General features: G+C 44.9%; 1 protein-coding gene across 1 annotated transcript in view; it reads right to left on the bottom strand.

Annotated features, from left to right (window-relative positions):
* The window catches only part of LRIG1 (leucine rich repeats and immunoglobulin like domains 1), a gene marked incomplete at its 5' end in the record, with an annotated part of 92639 nt that overhangs the window by 34585 nt on the left and 37667 nt on the right, over positions 1–20387 (bottom strand). The window contains one exon of the mRNA XM_042053808.1: positions 16717–16791. Coding sequence (XP_041909742.1) covers positions 16717–16791 — 75 coding nt within the window. The remainder of the gene's footprint in view (positions 1–16716; positions 16792–20387) is intronic.

Here is a 20387-nt window from a genome sequence, read left to right as displayed (position 1 = left end):
AGAACAGTAATCAATTAAAAAAATACATTGTGCATTAGTCACAGGAGGCAGAGCACATGCCTGATGTGAATTTAGACCAGTCACTGATATTACTGGCAAGGCTTTGAGTGAGGCACTCCAAACGGAGACACTCACCAGACACTTGGGAACTTGCTGAATAATAAGAGATAGTAGAGAGAGTTCAGACAAGTCCTGTGCCTTAATCCATCCAGCTACCTACTGGGTAAGCAGAGGAGGGGACAGCAGCCAATGAAAGCACTCCTGAATGCAAGTCCCAGCTCCCCTGACAGAGCATCAGCTCTTAAAAACGAAAAACTGAGGGATGTCCAACCACAGCCTTTCAGGCACTGAAGCTCACAGCTGTTTAGGAGCCCATCTTCTCCAGCTTCACCCCCATTCAAGGCTCTCCCAGTGGTTCAGACAAGCCCCTTTTGAAGAAAACCTCCTCCCTTTGGCAGCAAATGGCAACAGCACATGTCATGGGACCTGCTCCCCACACCGTGATCTGCTCCTTTACCCTCCCTGTTATTAAAACCAGATTTTTTCACCACAACATTTGCTGGTGTCCGCAACAGGAAAACTGTAAAATCTGCAACCCCAGAACAATTTACTTTTGGGAGACTCACCCTTTAAACAGCCAGCACATGGCCCTGGCTTAACGCTGGGGGAAACAGGCACAGAAACACTACTTTGACTGAAGAGTTTAAATGATAATTAATTCAGTGCAGGCCCAGAAAACATTAAGGATAAATTTTACAGCTCCATAGCAGTGTGCTGCTAATACAATGCAACAAGGTGTCAAGAAAAATCAAAGGAAAGTCATAATTTATGTCTCCAAACTGGTTATTCCATGGGTTACTGGCACACAGGTCTCCACAACCACAAACTGTTTCAAAGGCAATGACATGGCTGCTATCCAAATGACCAATATTCATTTACAGCTAGGAATAAAGTCTGAATTTTCACATCCATGCACCTAGTAGAACAGAGGTACACTGAATTTAGAGTACGGGGAGACTAAAATACAGGAAAAATCACTATACCCAGAATTTTGTGACCTCCATTAACTAAACACATGGACAAGAGGAATTTCTTTCCCCCCAGGACTAGTTTCTTTTTCAATTAACTTGATCAGTAGAATCACAAGTTCAGAAATTTTAATCTTTTTTTCCTCCTCAAAAGAAGAGCGCCCATTAAATGTGTGTCCAAGCCTGATTCAGGAAAGGACCTCAACACAGACATAACTGAAAGCAAACCACGAGCACATTTTCTGGAGCTCTCCTGAAGCAGGGGCTGTGAGTTCAGCTCTGATCTCATCTAAGCTGTGATGGCTGAGATGAATCTGGCTGTAAATTAACAGGAAATGAAGGCTTGTACAAATGAACATGGAGAATCTATAAATCACCTGACAATCCCTGCACAGGGCAGTTAAGTCTGCAAGGGACTGAGAGCACAGAGTGAATTTGGACATGAAATGCTCTTCAGAAGCCAATGTTATTTTTTTGGAGTATTAATATTTCTGTGCTTTGGTTGCTCAACATATATCCACTGTGCCCGCCTGCCAGATCTCCCAGCCCGTCCCAGAAGACAGACTCGAAGAAGGGAAGAAAAGGACAGGAAAGAACTATTTTGTTTGAGCCACATTCGCAGTTTCCAGGTGACTTCTGTTTGCCTCTTACTTTTCATGTGCTGCAGCTGGCAGATGAGATGGATACGTTATTTTACACAGGAAAAAAACATGTGATATGAAGGCAACATCACCCAAACCTTTTACTAGCTTGATTACAATTTATTTTTCATTCTTTTGTTAAGAGCCCAAATGTGATTTAACCCTTACTCTTACTACTTGGATCCTCTCAGCTCTCCTGCCTTTGTTCCCCTGTTCATCGCAAGGGTGTTTTACAGAAAAAAAAGGACCAGCAATGTTATGAATTTGCCTCTCCCCTTTATCACTGACTGGAAAAGGGCTGGATTTTTCCCAACCACTTCACACTGGGTTGGCTTCAAACGTGACAGATCAGATTTTAGTACCAATTGCCAAAACCAGGCGTTAAAGCACAAATAATTGGTGCTTGCACAACCAACACCTCCAGGTGTCTTTTCCTCTCCCCACTCCGTAGGCATCACAGCCTGGAAACAGCTTTCCCTGCCTCACTTCAGCCAGTGTTACCTCAAGAGTATACAATGACAGGGCTTCAATGTGAGATTGTGCAATTAGAGCCTGGAGTGGGAGCCAAGTCTCTTGGTTTCTATTCCCAGCTCTGGCACCGACTCATCTGCTTTGGGCAAGTTAACCCCTCTCTACCTCTGGCTTTCCAATGTGCATGGAAAAGGACTATCCAGCTAGGATAATGCAGCCTGTGCTGAGGACTGAAAATCCAGAGTGAAAGAAGCTCAAGTGAAAAAGAAATCATAGGAACTAAGGAGCCTGTCCAAGTCCATTTAGGTTTGTTTATGAATATGGGAGGATCTGGCTAAAACAACTGAACTTCCAAGTTCACACCCAACGTCATTCCCAGAGACACCTCATCTGCAGCTAATGCAGACCTGGAACTGTAACACCTCCATGCCAAGCTAAGGTAACTTGGAGTCAGCAATGATCACTTTTACACTCTGTACACATGGCACTTGTTCAGGAACTTCTTCATCCTCGGGTCAGCACCAGCTACAGCCGCAGAGGGAGAGGAGAGCTGGGCAGAGCTGCTCCAGCCCCTCAGTTTAACCCACCTGAATCCCAGTTCAACACCCTGAGGTAGCACAGCCTCTTAGCCCTTGCACTTTGCACCGCCCTTGGACAGACTTCTTGGGCTTACAGGAGATTTGGACTAACCTCAGCCAGTTCTTTGCTGAACCAAGCCCATGAGGACCCCATGAGGAAGCAAACGCGCGCTCTCTGCTCCTCTGGGCTGAGAAAAACAAGCAGAACGTTCCAGCGAAGCCAAAGCGTGTTTGGGTTTGCTCTCTGTCGGGAGGGAGCTGAAGGGGGCGGCAGGAAAATAACAGGTGGCGCAAAGTCAAAGGCTTGCAGCATTTCCAGGAATCTCAGCTTGTATTTTAGAGGTAAAGTTACACTTTAATCCCGATGTGTTTCCTCATTTGAAGCGTCTTTGTGAATATTTATTTGATAAACAGGCTGTGAAACATTTTCCACCAGACCTAACAGGGGAAGAATTCACCTTCCTCTTTGCAGCAAGCAAGGAGAAACGCCACTCAGTTTAATTTATACTGTAGCTTCAACCTCCTCGCGTGAAATGGATGCAAAGAGCAGCACAAACACATTCCTTTGCTGTTTGAGCCACATTCACTCCCCCCAGGTGCTGCCCACTCGAAAGCTGACAGCGGAAAATCCAAGCAAGCAGACCCCCGGATGGGAATGCGTGAGGGGCTTGGCATTGCATTTAAATCAGCCCAAAACCTCCTGGTTTAGAGAGAGCTTGAATTAAGGCTGCCGTAGCTGCTGCGAGTCTGCAGCGCAAATGTTCGGTGTGAAGGGAGGCTAAAGTCAGGGAGAAGTCACATGCCTGGCCTTCATGTAGTGTCAGCTTACAGATCTGGCCGGGCTCACCAGAGAAAAAGGAAAGCTGTAATACAGCAAACCTATTAAACCAGCACCTGTTATAGGCATCAAAAATAAAATCGAGCTTCTAAAGAGGGGCTCCACACCTCGGGCAGGGTTCTGTTAATATGCCAGCACATTTTCAAAATTAGCGTACGAGGGAGATCACAGGACTAGAAAGAGATAGGATAGATTTAAAACGTTCAGGGTTTGGTTAGTATTTCCATACTGACAAAGTATTGAAGTAATGAAATGCTGGAATCAGAGTGAGTTATGGGGTTTGCTACTGAAGGACAGGCAAGGTTTGGTGCCAGAGACTGGCCACGCAAAGAGAGGGACTTCAAAGGCAGAGTAACCGGAGATGGATCACATACACTGTGACTAACACATGCCTGGAACTACCTGCCCTCCTCCTCCTCAGCTCAGAGGAGATGGAGATCCAGTACTGATCCTCCTAGAAACACAGAAGATCAAAGACATGGATTCCTAAGCTTTCACCTTACATGATTTGCCATTTGATTTTAGCCCATCACTCACTACACAAACTCAAAAACTGATAAATAAAATCATGGTTTCAGAGTAGAGTGCAATGCAATTGCCTGAGCAATTTTCCTAACAGGCAAGGAGGGTAAATGATAATCTGGAAGATGAATTTGTCTTTACAACAGCAGCAATATCAATGTTTCTGCTGTTCCTGGTCACCTTATTACAGTCAATAATCGGAGATCTCTTGAGTGATTTTTATTAACGTATGGAAAGAAGGAAGGGGAACAATGTCCTCAGGACCTGCACATCAGCTTTGACTCAAAGTTCAAACAATTTATCAGTGCAGAACTTCTTATATGATTTTAACATTTTATTTATAAATTTTACTTCCAAAGACTTATTTCAGAAAATTTTTTTCTCTACTGTAGCCTGTGAAATGTCTGCCTTGGAGTAGAGTGAAGCCACCTCTGCAGCAGAAGATGAAGTAAACATGCAGGTGACATGCTGGAAGTCTGTGCCACATCATCCTCTAGCTCTTCATATGAGACCTTCCCAGAAGAACTGAACTGGCTGTGCATGAGCCCTCACACTTCCCAAGTGCTCTGGAAACCCCCACTAGTTGTCTGACACTTTGCATTGTCTTATCAGCCTTTCCAGAATAATCCATGAGGCACAAGATTTTGGACTGTCACAAGAATGTGTATTTTTATCCAGCACAAACACACTGTATGTACTTATGGGAACGGCCCCACTGTCCTTTCAGAGTAAGGCTGCATGGGTTATTGTTTGGACAGGAAGCAAGGATGCATGGAAGCAGCCCCCACTTTTCTCAGATGCTCTGAATCACTCCTTCCCCTGAGGAATCCTGGTAGATTCCCAGGCTGTCACAGATACAGCTCTGTTTGTTCAGGTGCTGGCTGCACACACAACAAGAGCAGAGCAGTGGCAGGCCAGGCAGCCACTGCATTTTAGGGTCAGCCACACAAAAAAAAAACCAACCCAAAAAACATCACCCCCAAAAAGCCCAAAACCGGAAAACCAAACCCCAAACAACCAAAAAAAGCCACCTGCACAATTTTTTATGGATATCCGAACTTTCCCTTAAAGGTTTACGTGCTCTACCCAAGACCATAAATTAGGATCTTCCCTCTCCCTAGCACTCCTTCAAAAAAAGGTCTAGGATGCAGCAGACATAAAATCCATGACCATTTCACAGTGTTTTTCACTTAAAATCATACATAGGAATAATGCAAGAACAGACTGATGGACCTATTCCAACTATATTTAACTAGAGCAGAAAATCTGAAGACAATTTCTTCATCTGCTGTACATCAGCTTCAAACCAGATATATTCCAGGGGACTTTTATTTATCAGGTCATGTTCTCACCCTGTTTTGTGGTTTAGGATGGAGAAGCATGAGGCAAACTACCCCCAGCTAAACACAGATGGGACGAGACAGGGGGTTTGAAAAACAACCTGGGTTATCGGGCTTTTTTGAAGGAGGAGGGGATGAAAAAAATTCAACCTTTCACAGTGAAGTGACTGTCTCTGTTCCAGGTCATGGATGTTTGGAGGCAGAAATCAGTCTGGGGGATGAGATTTGCTAATTCACCCCTTTGGGCCTGGGAGCAGCTGCCACCTGCAGAGGGCTGTGCTATGAACTCTATTCCCACAAGCAAACTCTTACTCACACAAATAGTTCCACTGCAGTCAACAGGACTATTCATGTGAGCCCAGTGTACCCAGGGGCTGTGTTTTCCCTGTCTATTAAAGGCTACTCTGTGGTCACTCACGGGACCAAGCTCATCTGCCTCTCACATTGATGGACTGAAACCACTGACCCTGTGCACTCCCAGTGGCCTCAGAGCATCCTTGTGCCCAGGGTACCCAACCATGGGCAGATGTTATCCTGCTGCCAGGCACACTCTCACAGCTCTTTCGTAAGGCAGCCACATGGACAAGAGGCAGGGATCAAGCATTCTCTTTAGAATCTGTCATAGCAGCTGGACATAAGCAAAGGCCTGGATCTGATGAATAGTCATTAATGGGTTTTGTTAGGTTCAGTATGAACCGCATGAAGGAAAGCCTTTCTTCTGTTGTAACCAAAACCACCACATACCCAAGTGAGATACATATTCTCTTTGAATATTTCTGCACTGTAAACTTTCTGACTTCTTACATGACCTTATGCTGTGTGCCAGATCCACTGAGGTAAGTCATGTCATTTTTCAAAGCTCTCTCCCTCACTTTGATCTACATTTCCTTTCACTGGATTTTGACTTGCCACCATATGATTTTGGGTATTTTTTGCAATATACAACTTCCTAAGCCTTCAGCATTTCATTCCACTATGAGAACAAAATGTGTGGGACAGGCAGGATTAGAAGTTAGTCATCTTTGAAACAGAGGCTGTCTTATCTCTTCAGCAGATTACACAACCTGCTATGACATGAAAGCAAATTAAGATTCCTGAAGACAAGACAGTCTCTGTTACAGGCACAGTCCCCCCATCAGCAACTGGGTGGTTCTAAGAGGACCAGCTCTCTTCTGGTTACACAGGATGTTTCATCAAGATTGTGCTCTGCAGCAGCTTTTAAAATGATGCATTCACAAAGGACACAGATCCATTAAACAGGCTGTGCAAAGCATCTCTCATTGTCTGGCACAGCTCCTCTGTAATGAGCCTCCCTGAACTTTTATGAACTCAGTACCAGAGCACAACCTCATGGCCTCATGTGCAGCTTGACCCCAAACCATCTCAGTGATTATATGCAGAGCCCTGAGCGCATCCCTCGATGGAGGACACACCTGCAAGGGTTGGGGCCACATATCTTCAGCAGGGGCTGCCCAGCCAGTGATGCAGTTTGGCCAAAGGCACAAGGGAGGAACAGGATCTCTAAGCCACTGAGCACCATCAGTGCTGGTTTTGAAAGGGGCAGTTTGCAAGCACTCACAGCTGCACTACTCTTTCACCCCCTCCTCCAGCTCTCATTCCAAACCACTGCTCCCGTCACTTCTCACATTCCCTGACCTCCATCTGGAGCAAGCACTGAGAAAGGCTGCAAAGGAGAGGAGAGGCTCTTCTGAGTGCTGAACTCTGCTAAGGAGGAGAATTGTCCTATGGGACAAAAAAGAGAAGAAGGAAGAGGAGTCATATAAGGTAAATGGCAGTTTTCATACAAGAATTCAGGAAACCACAGGGCTCTGCACCAGCTGTCTGAATGGGGTCGTGGGGCTCAGCAGAGACTCTTTGAAGGAAGGGCTGCATCAGTATTTGAAAGGGGTCATTCAGTTGCTGGCGGATGACAGTCAGGTCAGTGTTTCCATGTTCTACATCTCATGTCTTTGGTCTGCTACTCTCTTGCTCCACCACTGGCTTTTCCTCTTATGCTTCTCCTTCAAGGGCTTTGTTCTGCTGCTGATACATGCCAGCCAAACTCAATTTTCTATCACAAATTAAATGCTTAAGCAACTCCTTGAAGCCAAGAAAGAGGCCAGCTTCACCCCACCAGTTGCTGCTCTGATGAGTTCCTGCTCTCCACAGCCCCACACTTGCACGGCACCCACGTCAGGGCTGCTGCCTAGGCCCCCCACCTTATCATTGGCCTAGAAGATGAGTCAGGTTTGTGATAAGGAAGAACAGACACCTAAAAATCAGATTCAGCCCAGATGTCAATGGAACTAGCACAGGGCAGGAACTGGAGCAGAGAGAGCAGCCTCCTTTCATTTCATTGCCTGCAAGTTTTGCGCTTCTAATCAACAAGGATGGCATTTCCATTTGAAAGCCAAGAAGGTCCAAAAGCACAGGGCATGGAAGCACTTTTATCCTTAAATCCTGATACTGATTTTAGTTTCTCTTTGTGTAATACATGATCAAAGTAAATAAGATCCACCACAGCTTCTCTTAGATAGTGCATGTGTTCTGTGGGTGGTTTTGTTTTGCTTTTGACTCTCCACGGGAGTGAGGAGGGGAAAATAACACAAGTGGAGAAGCAATTCAAGTGCAAACCAAATGCAATGGCTCTGCCCATGATGCTGCAATTTTAATCCAACTTGTAACTGCAAGCAGATTTCTTGATAGCATGCACTGTCTGTGCCTCTAAGCCACAATGTGACACAGGGGCTTTTCCTACCTTTGACAGGAACACAATGAAAGCAGGTGGATTTAACTCCACTGACGATAAGAGAGGTCAATAAAGGACAACACACTTGAATACATCTTCCGGACTATCAAACTCTTGGTCTCATGGAACTTGCGGCAGAAGCTGCTAAAAGACCTGCCTCTTGAAAAAGGCAGCATTTGAAGAAACACATTTTTGACTGGCCAGTCAAACTCCTGTTAACACTTGAGAGATGTAGATAGGCTGGCGTTTCATCTGCTCCAACATGACACACACTTGTGCTCTGTTGAAAGGGCTTATCTGTCTTGTCAGCAAGGTCACAGGAACAGGGATTGCCTCTGGGCAGAATTCACTGAGCTCTGCTTGGCTCACACTGCTCAGCCTGCAAGAAGGAATAGCTCCTATGTGGAAAAGCAGTGGTCAAGTTAGCAAAGAAAAGAGCTGCTCTTCACAAGTCCAGGCACCCTGTTACTAATAAAGCTCATCCAGTAGGAAGGGTGGCTCTGGGAAACCCCAGAACAAGGTGTCAAAACATCCAGGGAAGAGAAAATTTGGGTTTTAGGGTAGAACCGCCTCTGGCTGGTGTAAAATAGGCTGTTCAAGGTTCCCTGGTGAAGATCTTGTAAAGTGTAAGCATTCACCACTACTTAGCCAGTAAGTTCTTCAAGCTTCTTTAATAAGACCATTTACTTCTTCAGTTCCTCTTATTTTGAAAAAGATGACTGCTTTCTCAAGAAAACAATCTTCAGGGCAAAAATATCTTAGTAAGATCACCAAAAGGTGTTCCTTTTCCAGGGCACCTGAGGGATTACCAAAAGTCCAATCCCTTGGCCTGATTGCTCATTGCTAATCACCACCCTGTTCAGCAACTGCTTGCACACAGTGTGTGATCTGCAGTAGATGGACTGGACAGGAGATGATATTTAAGTCTAAAATCCATGAGCCATTTATAGATTCTTTCTTTTGCCATCAACTCTTAATTCTACCTCTCCCCAATTCGTTTTTATCTGCTCAGATCTGACCACTAACACAGTTGTCTTTTCACTCGGACAGCCCTGCACTCCTGTTTCATTTTCCAGCTGCCTTTGCTATTTTCCCTGATGTGCAATTGCACATTAAACGGTTTGACAGGCAGAACATGTACTCACCCGACCACTTATTCCCAATCAATATTCACGTGGAATTCCTGTTAACAAGCACAAGTTATGCACACACATAAGGGAGGGCGGCCTCTCAAGTGATCACTTCATCTGAAGGTGTGACAGATCACTTTCTCATCTACCTTAACCTCCAATCACATTTTCCACACCGCACACCCCCAGCAGGGCTGGTTTTGCAAGATAATCACTTTTGACATGATCTCTATTGTTCACCTCTGCAATTAACTGGGGAATTTGACATGGGTTAAAAATAAGAGAAAATCCAGCACATAGCTGGCTTTTATTCAGTTAGAAATGAGCTTTCTATAGACTTTTTTGCTAATCTCTTCCAACCTGAACACGGCAGGATCACATTCAAGTGAACATTTTCTTCACCCTACACTATTCCTAATGGTGCCAGTGTTTCATGGCACCCAACTTAAACCCCACAATTCTACCCGCACCCCTGTTCTTACTTCTCTGGGCATCTATCTGATGCTCTCAGCAAGCACCACTGTCTACAACCAGGATAACTGACAGTGACGACTAACTGGTCAATCTCAGTAGGGAAGCAGGAACACATTCTGAGAGCTTCCTGATTTTGTGCAATTTTGTCAAAAACTGAATTGGTCAAGCTTTCAGAGAGGAAAATGGGTAGAGAATTTTACCCTGAAATAATTTAACTTGCTTTTACTGTAGCTTCAACTTCACTTTTACTCACCTCTGAGCAAACTTAATTGCCATTACCAGCAGTTTTTAGGCAGGAAACTCCAATATGCTAAAAAAATGTTCAACACAGGAAGCTATTGATATTTGAAATCTGCTTGGTCTGTGAAGATTAACAAAGGAATTGCTTTTGTAGATGTGTGCTTTATTTGCCATATGCCATTAAATGTGACAGTCAATCTACCACAGATATTAATAGTAGCAAGTTTGGGCTATTCTAAGGCTCAAATATGAAGCTATTTTTCATACTGACCTTAACAAAAGATCATGGTTGCAAATGACCCTAACAACTGATCTAGGCTTGATCTGTACAGGGACAGAACTTGGAAACCACCTTGTGCATTGTACATAAAATATGCACCTGCCCTCGGAGATGCTTTACATCCAGGAGTTCCATCTGCGCTGAGGAAGATCCTCTTCAGCTCAGAGGAAGCAAATCCGCCCAAAGCGGAATTTACTTTGGGGTGTAATGAATATGTGGGTCACGCACAAAAAGATCCTCTTCCAGTATTCCAACTCCCAACCTTGCGCTCTGTCCAACAAGACCGCTCATGTCCTCTCCCTCCTCCAGACACATACTAACCCATCATGGCCTGCTAAGCAGCACACAGATGCCAGAGCAGATCTGGCCCAGCTCAAAGCAATTCTCTACAAGAAGAAGCTGCCACGGCTGCACAAAACGCTCATCCTTGTTAATACACAATAGAGTAGCCTCCAGGGGTAACTGTTATTTCATGAGCTGCCACCAACTTTCACTATCTTTATCCTCTGGCCAATTTTTACACTACACTGTATGTGCCCAGATTACTTTCTGATGCTCTTTTGTTGAGTCTGATAACTGTGTGCTTTACCGCTGTTGCTTTTATAGAAGAAATGATTACTCATTTCCCTGCAATAGCCTCAGATCCTTTGCCATTTCCATGTGCTCGTGTTATATCTAAAAGCTCAAAGAGGATATGCAAATGATTAGAACAGTTCCAACAACCCAAAAGAGAAGTCAAAACAGCGTCTCTTCTGGTGCTTGGGAGCACATGATTAATGACAGTTTCCTCCACTGGGAAAGGCTCCTGCAGTCTTTGGCCTCAAAAGCTTGCAGACTTTACGCACCAGAGCCTTAATATGAACTCTGAGCAAAACAAACTAAAGAGGTGGGTTTCAGAATATCTTATGCCTGTACACTGCTGCACACTGAACAGTCTGACTATTGGCATTCTTTTAATTTTCCCTTTCCATATTAATATTTCACATTCAAACCCAGAAGCTCAGTAGTGTAGCCTGTAGTGTGGACCAAACTCTCAGAATGCAGCTCTCTCCATCTGTGAGGGGAATTGCTTAAGCAAACACTGCAGAATTGGCCCCTGCAGACATTACACCTTGTAGGTGATGCAAGCAGGGGTTGGGGGTGAATCTGTTCCCACTTATGTATCTACACATGCCTACACCACTTTGCCTTAGCTCCCAGAGAAAGTTTTCTTTGGGCCAGTAATTAGGAAGAGTGGAAGGCAGTGTGGTTTTCTGATCTGCCCAAGGCACGTCCTGCACACAAGCAGAGCCTGCTGACTTCAACCAGACCCCGCACACGGCTGCGTCTGAGTCATCTGGATTTTGTGCTTATGAGCACAAAACCTCTTGCTGCGACCCAGATGGAATTAACAGAGTAGTCTCCTTATTTCTAATTGTTAGATCATCCCTTTTTAACTCCAGCAAAGATGACTTGCAGATTAAACCCCTTGGGGGTCAAGGCAGTTGTTCTGTTTGTACAGCAATTAGCACAGCAGGATCCCAGGCCACAAATGGCCTCCAAGGCTACGTCTGTACTATCGTGTTAGCTCAAACCTCATTCTTCCTGTAAGCCAAACTTCCCAGCTCTCAACAACGCCTACACAGAGGTTTTTACTCTGGCCTAGCCAGGAACAAGAAGTGAGCTCACACCTCGTGTAGAGACCAGCTCAGGCTTGAGCTGTGCTCTATGAACAGCACAGATGCAGCAGTTTTGAGCTCTTCCCTCTAACAGGGGTCACCCTGGGAGGCTGCCCTGGACAGAACTCCAGCTGTAGTTCTGATGCTCAACCAAGTCTGCACCATCTTAAAAGCAAAGATGAAGTGAAGTCACAGATCTCAACCCCACCACCCCAGCTCCCGGGAGATCTTGCAGAAAGATTTCTGCAAGAATTTGTGAGATCCCACTCAGAGCAGCAGGGCACAGGCTGGTTGCATTGTTTCAGCTCACAAAGCAAGACACCTTTGTCTTGGGTGAAACCAGAACAGCAGCTCAAAGAATCTAATGGACCACATGGGTTTTCAGAAAGAGTCTCTGCAAACCCCATCTGACAACTCAAGTGAAGCAGTGCAAACAGCACTAAAATAACAGCTGCTTTCCCAAGCCTTCGCATGAAAGAATGAGGCAATAGCTCAATAGTGTGATCCTGATTCTGCCACATTAGGGACCTCTGAGACCAGCCAACTTTAATCTACTATAAAGGTCTAATGAGTGTCAAAGAAAATCAAGGTTAGACAAGACACAAGGGTCACAATCTTTACAATGTGGCTAATTTAACTCAAATTATAATGGAATCCCCAGTACTTAAGAGGAAAAGCTCTACAAGAAAGCATGCAAGTCAAATGGAAGAGACTGGCTGAAGTCTTTGACCTGTTTTACCCAACATCCAGCTGGAATAGCACAGAATACCCTCCTTTCCATGAGGATCATGCTGCCCCAACCAGCATCTGAGCTCATCAGCCCTTCTTCAAGCAGTCCTAGCATGTTCCCTGCCACTCCCAGTTTCCAATTCTCCGTGTATTTAGTTTTCAAATTTTACATGATCTATTTTGCCTGGGACACAGTAGATCACTTACCCTTCTCCTATTAGCTCTCTGTTTAATTACAGTTTAATGTGAATTGATCGTTACATTAATGAGTCTGTAAAGAAGATTGATTTTCTTCAAGAGACTTTTCTGCTCAGTTTGGCAGCAGAGTAGGCCTATTGATTTTGCTTTCCCCAGTAAATACACTGCAGTGTCATTGCATCTTCTTGTGAATCAGCTAATCCTATTTCACACTCTTTTGCTCCAAAAATCCCTATTCTGAGCTCCTTGTTATCTGTGCCTATTCAGAGCAAGATGATGGGGCCAAAGTATCTTAAACAGCTCTGCCTGTTGCTAACACACAGCTGACTGCTGTGGGTCACTGTCCCCTTTGTTCCTAAATGGCTGGGGGCTTAAAAGACTTACAGTGAAAGAAATGAAAGTTATTTTTAAGTGTTTAATCTGTTAACTTCCTTAATTCCCAGTCAGCTATGGATGTGGCAGAGTGTGCTCTGTTTACCACGCTTGCTCCAGAGGTCTGGTTAGCACTCTCCACTGAGCCCTACAGCTGCCCAACAGCCTGTGCTGGTGTGCCTGTGTCAGAGGATGCTGACTGAATCAGGCTTGGAGCCAGGGCAGAGGACAAGGATACACCTCCATCATCCTGTCCAAACTCCCCAAAACCCCTCCAGGATGCATTTACCCACATGCAGCTAAGATGCAGCAGTGAAGACAGGCCCCAGAGTAAGGGCTGAGCTTGTGCCTGCTTGGGGGTTTGTAGGAAACCCATAATAACAGACCAGTGCAGGGTTGATTGCAGCTCCTTTAACCTGGCAAGCCTAAGAGTCCTTCCACGCAAGTTCATGAGGAAGTTGGATATAAACAGACTAACTTCTGCAAATAAATGGTTTCTTCCATTATCCCTTTCCCCACCAGATCAGGTAACAGGGTCTTCTCAAGAGCCTTCAGAGTTAACACACTGTAGCTGCACTGGGATGGGAAATCCTCAGCCAAGGGCATGTCAGTGAAAACATCCTGCCATCAACTCCCAAATGTCCAAGTCTAGGAACTGTAACTAAATTACAAATGCTGTGGGAATTTCAGGCAAGGTTCTCCTCTCAGCTATTCCAATGTAATTTCGGAATGAATCCAGATTCAGTCTCTCCCCCTCCCAGCTGAATTTCCTGGCTTTTGTTTGCACTCACAGATGTTTGCATTTAATGTCTGTCTTTATTTGGTAACCCGTACATAGATTATTTTTCCCTTCTGTTCTATTAAAAGCCTTATCAAGTCCCTTATGTTTGCTCTCGCTGCAATGAACAACTTTGGCAATATTTTCAACATGCAAGACAAACAAACTGATTCTTCGAGGAATAACTAAACTGAACCAAACTTCATGGCAGCATATTAGGACAAAGCATTTTTGATACATATGTTATGTCTGCATCCATCTGCAGCCTGGGACATCCAAAGGCTTGCAGAAAGCTTTGAGAATTCTCTCTTCAACAGATTCTCACACGCTTACATATATACTGAACTGGCCTGTGGTCCTCACATATGTGGGGTCAGGCAAGTTCTGGGTGATGGAGACAGGTATGGAAAACCCAAAAGCAGTGAATGCAAACCAAAGCTCATTAAAAAAACCAAACAACAACAACAAGAAAACAAAACAAAAAAAACCACCCAAACAAAACTTTATGCAAAAGTTGAGTTTAGCAGTACAGCAGATGTCTTTCTCCCAGCCCCAAAAGGAGAAAAAGTGTCTTCTCCTGTTTAGGAAGAGCAGGAGATGAAGTAACTCATTTAGGAGGGCTGTTTTGAGTGACAAATATACAACCCTTGCTTTTATAATACATTAACAGTCCTTTGGAAATACTTAACCACATGCTATATACAAAACCTACTTCAGAGGTTTGTGAGGTAAACACACTTCACACATTTCTAAACACCGAAAAAAAAAGGAAATGTATTTATTTTTCTTTAGCAGTAAGAATACACTGTAACACTATACACTTAAACATAAACCAGTTTCTCAGTACACAAGTCTTCATTATGAGTCTTCACCCTGGGTTTGGTTTGGCAGCCTCCCCAATTATTACTTCACAGATTGGAAGGCCAGAAGAAACCAGTATGACCATATAATCTGACTCCTTACATCATACAAGGCTAAATAACTTTACCCACCAATTTGCCTATCAAGCCCATTAACCTAGGGTTGAACTAAAGGACCATCTTTTAGGAAGCCAACCAATTGATTAAAGACTCCCAAAGATAGAGAAAGCTTCACTTCCTCAGCAAATCATCCCAATGTGAGTCAGCAACATCGACTGAAGCAGGTACGTTAAAACATCTTTCAGGTTATTTTTATCTCTGATAAAAATTAAAAGGAAATGCAAGGGGGAAAAAAGTGGCGTTCTCTAATAAAAGCTAAACAAAGAGACCCTTGTTGCAGAAGTATGACAGCAGCATTACAAATCCCACTATCAGAGTTATTTACGTGTAGCAGCTGAGAAGAGCATTTTGGATTTCTGGAAAGTGATACTAAGCAGGTCTGTTTGGAATACCATCCTTTTATCATTTGGCTTTGTACCTTCTCCTTCCTTCTCCACCACTCTAAAATTTCAGAGAAGCTGTAAATCTACTGCCTTCCACCAGTCATTATTCCTCCTTTCCAAACTGCTTATTTCATTTCAGGAATAAAAAACCCAAAGCTCCAGCAATTTGGTTCTTTGCCAACAGCTAAATTAATAGCAAAAATAACAACAGGGGCTTGTGGAACTCAAAGCATTTACAGACTTCATGAGAAAGAGAAGCTGATCTGGGGGGCCTAAAACTATACCCCTGGATGGCAAATTCTATGCAAGCTTTCCATCCGTAAGTAAGATTTCTGGAGCTCTTTTTCAAACCCTGATGCACAGCACAAATGTGGCAGCATGGTAAGTCAACAGATCAAGGCTGCCTCAGAGTAAATCAGAGCCTTTTGAGCAAGAGAGGCCAATGAGCTGGAGGTGTGGTCACAGGCATTTTGCACCACAAGAAGTACCAAACCCATGGAAAATACAGATACCTGCCTGCGGGTGTCCTGCAAGGCCATGCAGGCTGGAAGCCACCACTTGAACTGCTCTAGCACTTTGTTGAAGTTCCTATTAGCTATAAACACTTCCCAGGAACCTGGGAGGTATCATGCATACCTCAGCAAAATTCCTTCTCAGTGCACATTACAAGCAGACACATGCAAAAACAATTTTAGAAATCCACACTCTTTAGGTACTAAATAGTTTGATATTTTAATATTTTATTCCCTTCAGCAGCACCATCAATCCAAGATCCTCACTAGCAGGTACACGAGGGCTCTCAGGTATCTAATGCTTCTGTGGTCACCTAAACTACCAAAGTTAGGAACTTCAAACCTTCTGCAGATCATGCTTTACAATCACTGCTCTCTCAAAAGGAAGTGTTAAAAAGAAGTTGAAAGAAACCATAAAAACAGGTCTGGAATGAGGACCCTACAAGATTAAGATATTAATAGTCTCTGGCTTTAAGAGGAAAGAAGAAATGATCAGAACAGGGCCAGGAAAAAAAAGAACAATAAAGAAAAGATAAAATTTAATAGCGCAAATATGACCTAATGGTTGAAACCCAAAGACAGAAAAGAAAAAAGAAGTTTTATTCAACATGTGGAATTTACTGACATAAGTTACCACTGACCATAAGCACCTCACACAAATCATGCTATTCAAGATGTTGTTTCTTAAATAAGGTGCCAGCAAACCAAAAAATGAAATCTAGAGTCAGCAGGAGTGTGACACACATGGAACTCTCAGAGGCCACTAAACCCGCCCCACAGAGAGCCCAGAGCCAAAGGAGGTGGCAGTGACTTACAGGTGGAGGGAGCGGACGCTGGAAGCAGCGGATCCCAGGGAGGGAATGGCAGTCAGCTCATTGTTGTCCAGTCGCCTGCAAGAAACAGAAATTAAGGGTTGAAGCCAAGCATCCTGTGCCCAAGCATACAGGAGCAGGAGAGGCCTGGCACTGACACTGGGGCGGAGGCCTCCTTCTCAAGGGGTTTGCCTGGACCTCTGATGGCCACACCTTACTCTTTAATACGTGAGAGCCACCATCACTAGTTCTACCATACTGTGTTTACAAGAGCAAGGCTTCTTTTCCCCCCTGCCACCCACTCCCTAAAGTGTCAGGGAAGAAAGCATTGTGCCACAGCCCTCCACTAGGCCTGTGTTTCCAGAGTCATCACAGAGTCAAGCTTGAGACAGGAGATTTTTGCACCCAAGGCCATGGGTCCCACTGCCTCAGGACAGGAATTTAACCCCTTCCCCAAGCAGCAGCCCCTGCTCAGCCCCTCCACACCAGATCAGGGCCTGAGGGCACAACCGAGTGGCCTCCTCTCCACAACTTGTCTAATTGGGCTAGTAACCTGCCCATCGTCAGAGCCTTCAGCGATTGGCTCTGTGCTGGACATAGAAGTTTTGAACAGCTTTTTTTTCCCTGCCCCCACAAACCAGGTTTTGTTAAACCAACACACCAGGACCAGCTCTGAAAGTCCCAGAGGGATTTCCCCACAAAGCCAGCAGGACACAGTGCTGGGCACAGGAATGTCAGCAGGCACGGGGCCCTGCTCCAGGCAGCCGGGGAGCACAGGGAGCCCCCGGGTGAATGGAACCGCGGGCCACCCGCTCCTGCGACCACCAGCACAGAAACGTCCCCTGCAAGGGCCTAATGCTCGAAGTGTTTTTCTGACTGAAAACAGATCCTTGCCACGTGACTGGCTCTTCCTCGGTTTAAAGAGCCCTTGTTTGTACGGTGAATTAGTCAATTAATTACTGTAACAGTCGCTCGTCTGGCTGCTTGAAAATTACCTAATTTCTCAACCTTCTTGCCCACTCCCCCCTCACGCCGCTCGATGCAGTGATCACAGCCAAGCCCTGTCCAGGCTCCCCAGGACGCCCAAACACCACCTCAGATGCCATTGCTCCTGCTTGAGGCAGAGCCTTGCAGGGTCACTGCAGGCCTTCTGAGTGCTTCCCTTCCACAGGGAATCCTGAAAAGATCACAATTTGGGTGCAAAGCACAGCATCCCAGAGCTGCACAGCTGAGGTGTGCTAAGCCACAGGCACGAGCAGGGGCAATCCTAAATTATGTTGGGGTTTTTTGCTCCCTCTTCTTTCCTTTAACACTATTTTTGGCAGGTGGGAGAGGGCAGTGGCACATTTATCCCAGAACTTCCCTTCTGGCTCCTCTGAGAGGAGGCAAGATATTTGATTTCACGAGAAGTTCCAAGCACTGCTGGGATAAAAGCTTTCCTCTGCCTCTGACATTATACCCGTGCCTTAAAACGTAAGGGAAAAAAGCCATATGCATTGCAATTCAGCAAGGAGCTCCACTCTGCAACTAAAAGCTCACTGTTGCTCATATTACAATATGGTCTAGAACTTTCAAAGGTACAGAGCAAGCTGGAAAGAGCATTAAAATGCTTATTTGTGGCATGTTTTCATTAATATCCAACTGAGCATCTTTTGAAGAGGAAGGACCTTGGGTCAGCTCTGGTTAAGCAGCTCCGACACCAAACAGCGTCTGACAACTGGTCAAACCCTCCTCTGACCTAAGTGTGATATTCATATATCAGCCTCCTGTCACGCCAGGAGTCAGTCAGAAGTGGTTCTCCCACCTCATTTTCTCTCTTGGCTCACAGGCACCACTTGCTGACACAGAGGAGACAGCCAAGCTCTCTATTTGCCTGGGATTTTCCCCTCATCTTCTCTTTTCCCCCACGAATTGAAAAAGAAAAAAAAGAGAGGGGAAAAAACCACTCAAAACAGAACAGCCAGGTTCAACAACTTTAAACTTTCAGTCTCCTTTCTCTTCCCCAGCGCTCACCTTTGATGACACAAACCCGCTGCCTCTGGATGCTGAGCCAGAGGAGGAGGGGGGGGCCACCCATATAAAATATTTACAGTCCAGTTGCCAGGCTGGTGTCAAGCTGAAATGGAGCCTGCTCAAAAATAGCACAGCTCTCCAGAGCTTTCAGTGAAAGGCACTTTAGAAAATAAAAGGTGAGTTGTTTGGAGAGGAATTTTAGCATGGTTACTACTTTCTTTGCTACCAATGAGCTTAGAAAGCCTGAGAGCCGTGAAACCTTCAGTGGATCCCATGATCCATATGACCTGTGGAAACCCCAGAAAGGACCACAGGGCCTACCCCACAGAAGCACCCTCCATCCATCCTTCCAACCAAGGAATGAGAATGGATGGACCCCAAGGGATTGTCATTAGATGAAGCCACCAAAGGGGATGAGAAAAAGATCATGTGTCCTGAAGGAAAGTAATGTCCCAGTCCAGCCCCTACCCTGAGCCTCCAACACTTATTGCAGTGCATGTGGGACCACAGGGTTCTGCATCACTTTGAGCCACTAAATTTCATCCTACACAGACTTAAAACTTTTTTTAAAAGTTTCTCATAAAGGCCACCAAAGCAAACCACACAAACAACTACCTAAACTCAGGGAAAGGGAAAAGTGCAGGGTAAATTCTATTACTTTATCACAATCTCAGTAAAGCAAAACAGAGCATTGAAGATAAGGTACGAAGTTTAAATCTTTTGGTCTGCAGATATTTTCTTAAAATCAAGGGACAACAAAATGTTTTCAAAATATACCACACTAATTATTCACATGGAGAGACACACACAGAGTTTTAAGCCTTGTGTAATGCTCAGGAACCACAGGCAGCATGTTTGAAGCATCATGGGAGGTTTCAGGTCTTATCAATGCATCTATTATTTGGGGCAATCTCTTTCCCTGAGGGTGCCTTGGTTTGCCCAGCACAGCATGCACAGAGAAACACTGACTTACTCTCGAGACATGCCACAGCATGATGCTTACTTCATGAATGTTTGTAAAGTGCTTTAAAAAAAACCCTCAGAAAGAAGATGCTCTGGCAATATAGATGTGGTTCTTCTTGTGAAATGAAGTTTATTTCAGTGGTCTGTGGTTTAGCTCTTATTCAAAAGCAACCAAGATTAGTAGATAGGGCTTTTAATAGAGCTTCTCCCTCACACTTCCCAGACCCTGCCTTCCAGGCTGTGCTCCAGACCTCTGCCTCCCTTCCAGTCTCCCATTTCTGACTGCTCCCTTTCCCTCCTACTCACTCTTCTGCTCTCTCCCTATTCCCGTCTTTCTGACACAGCAAGCAGCTCTTAACTGCCCATTACTTTGTGGCCTGCATTGCTTATCTCCCCTGAAACCCTGACACCTTTTCATAGTGTTTAACTGTTCAGTGCAGGGCTTGTCCTGCTCTACACGCATGCAGCACTTTAAGGCTCAAGGGAATTCCCTACCTGGGGAATCAGAAGCCACACACATTTCCCACCCCATGCTCCCTGCAGTCACACGCCTTCAGGCACTTCCATGAATAAAAGCTATTGCTAAGCCACAGTCATGTTAGGATAATTCTGATGTCTCATGGGATCAGGGCTGCAATTCTTTCCTTTAAGCACAGAGCAATTTAAGGCTTTCCACAGTTTAAAGAGAAGTTGAGAAA

This window comes from Corvus kubaryi, unplaced genomic scaffold (assembly GCF_017639235.1).
Source record: "Corvus kubaryi isolate FWS band 111438036 unplaced genomic scaffold, C.kubaryi_AGA036_p1.0 136, whole genome shotgun sequence".
Lineage (NCBI taxonomy): Eukaryota > Metazoa > Chordata > Aves > Passeriformes > Corvidae > Corvus > Corvus kubaryi.
This window is presented reverse-complemented; position numbering and strand designations above follow the sequence as displayed.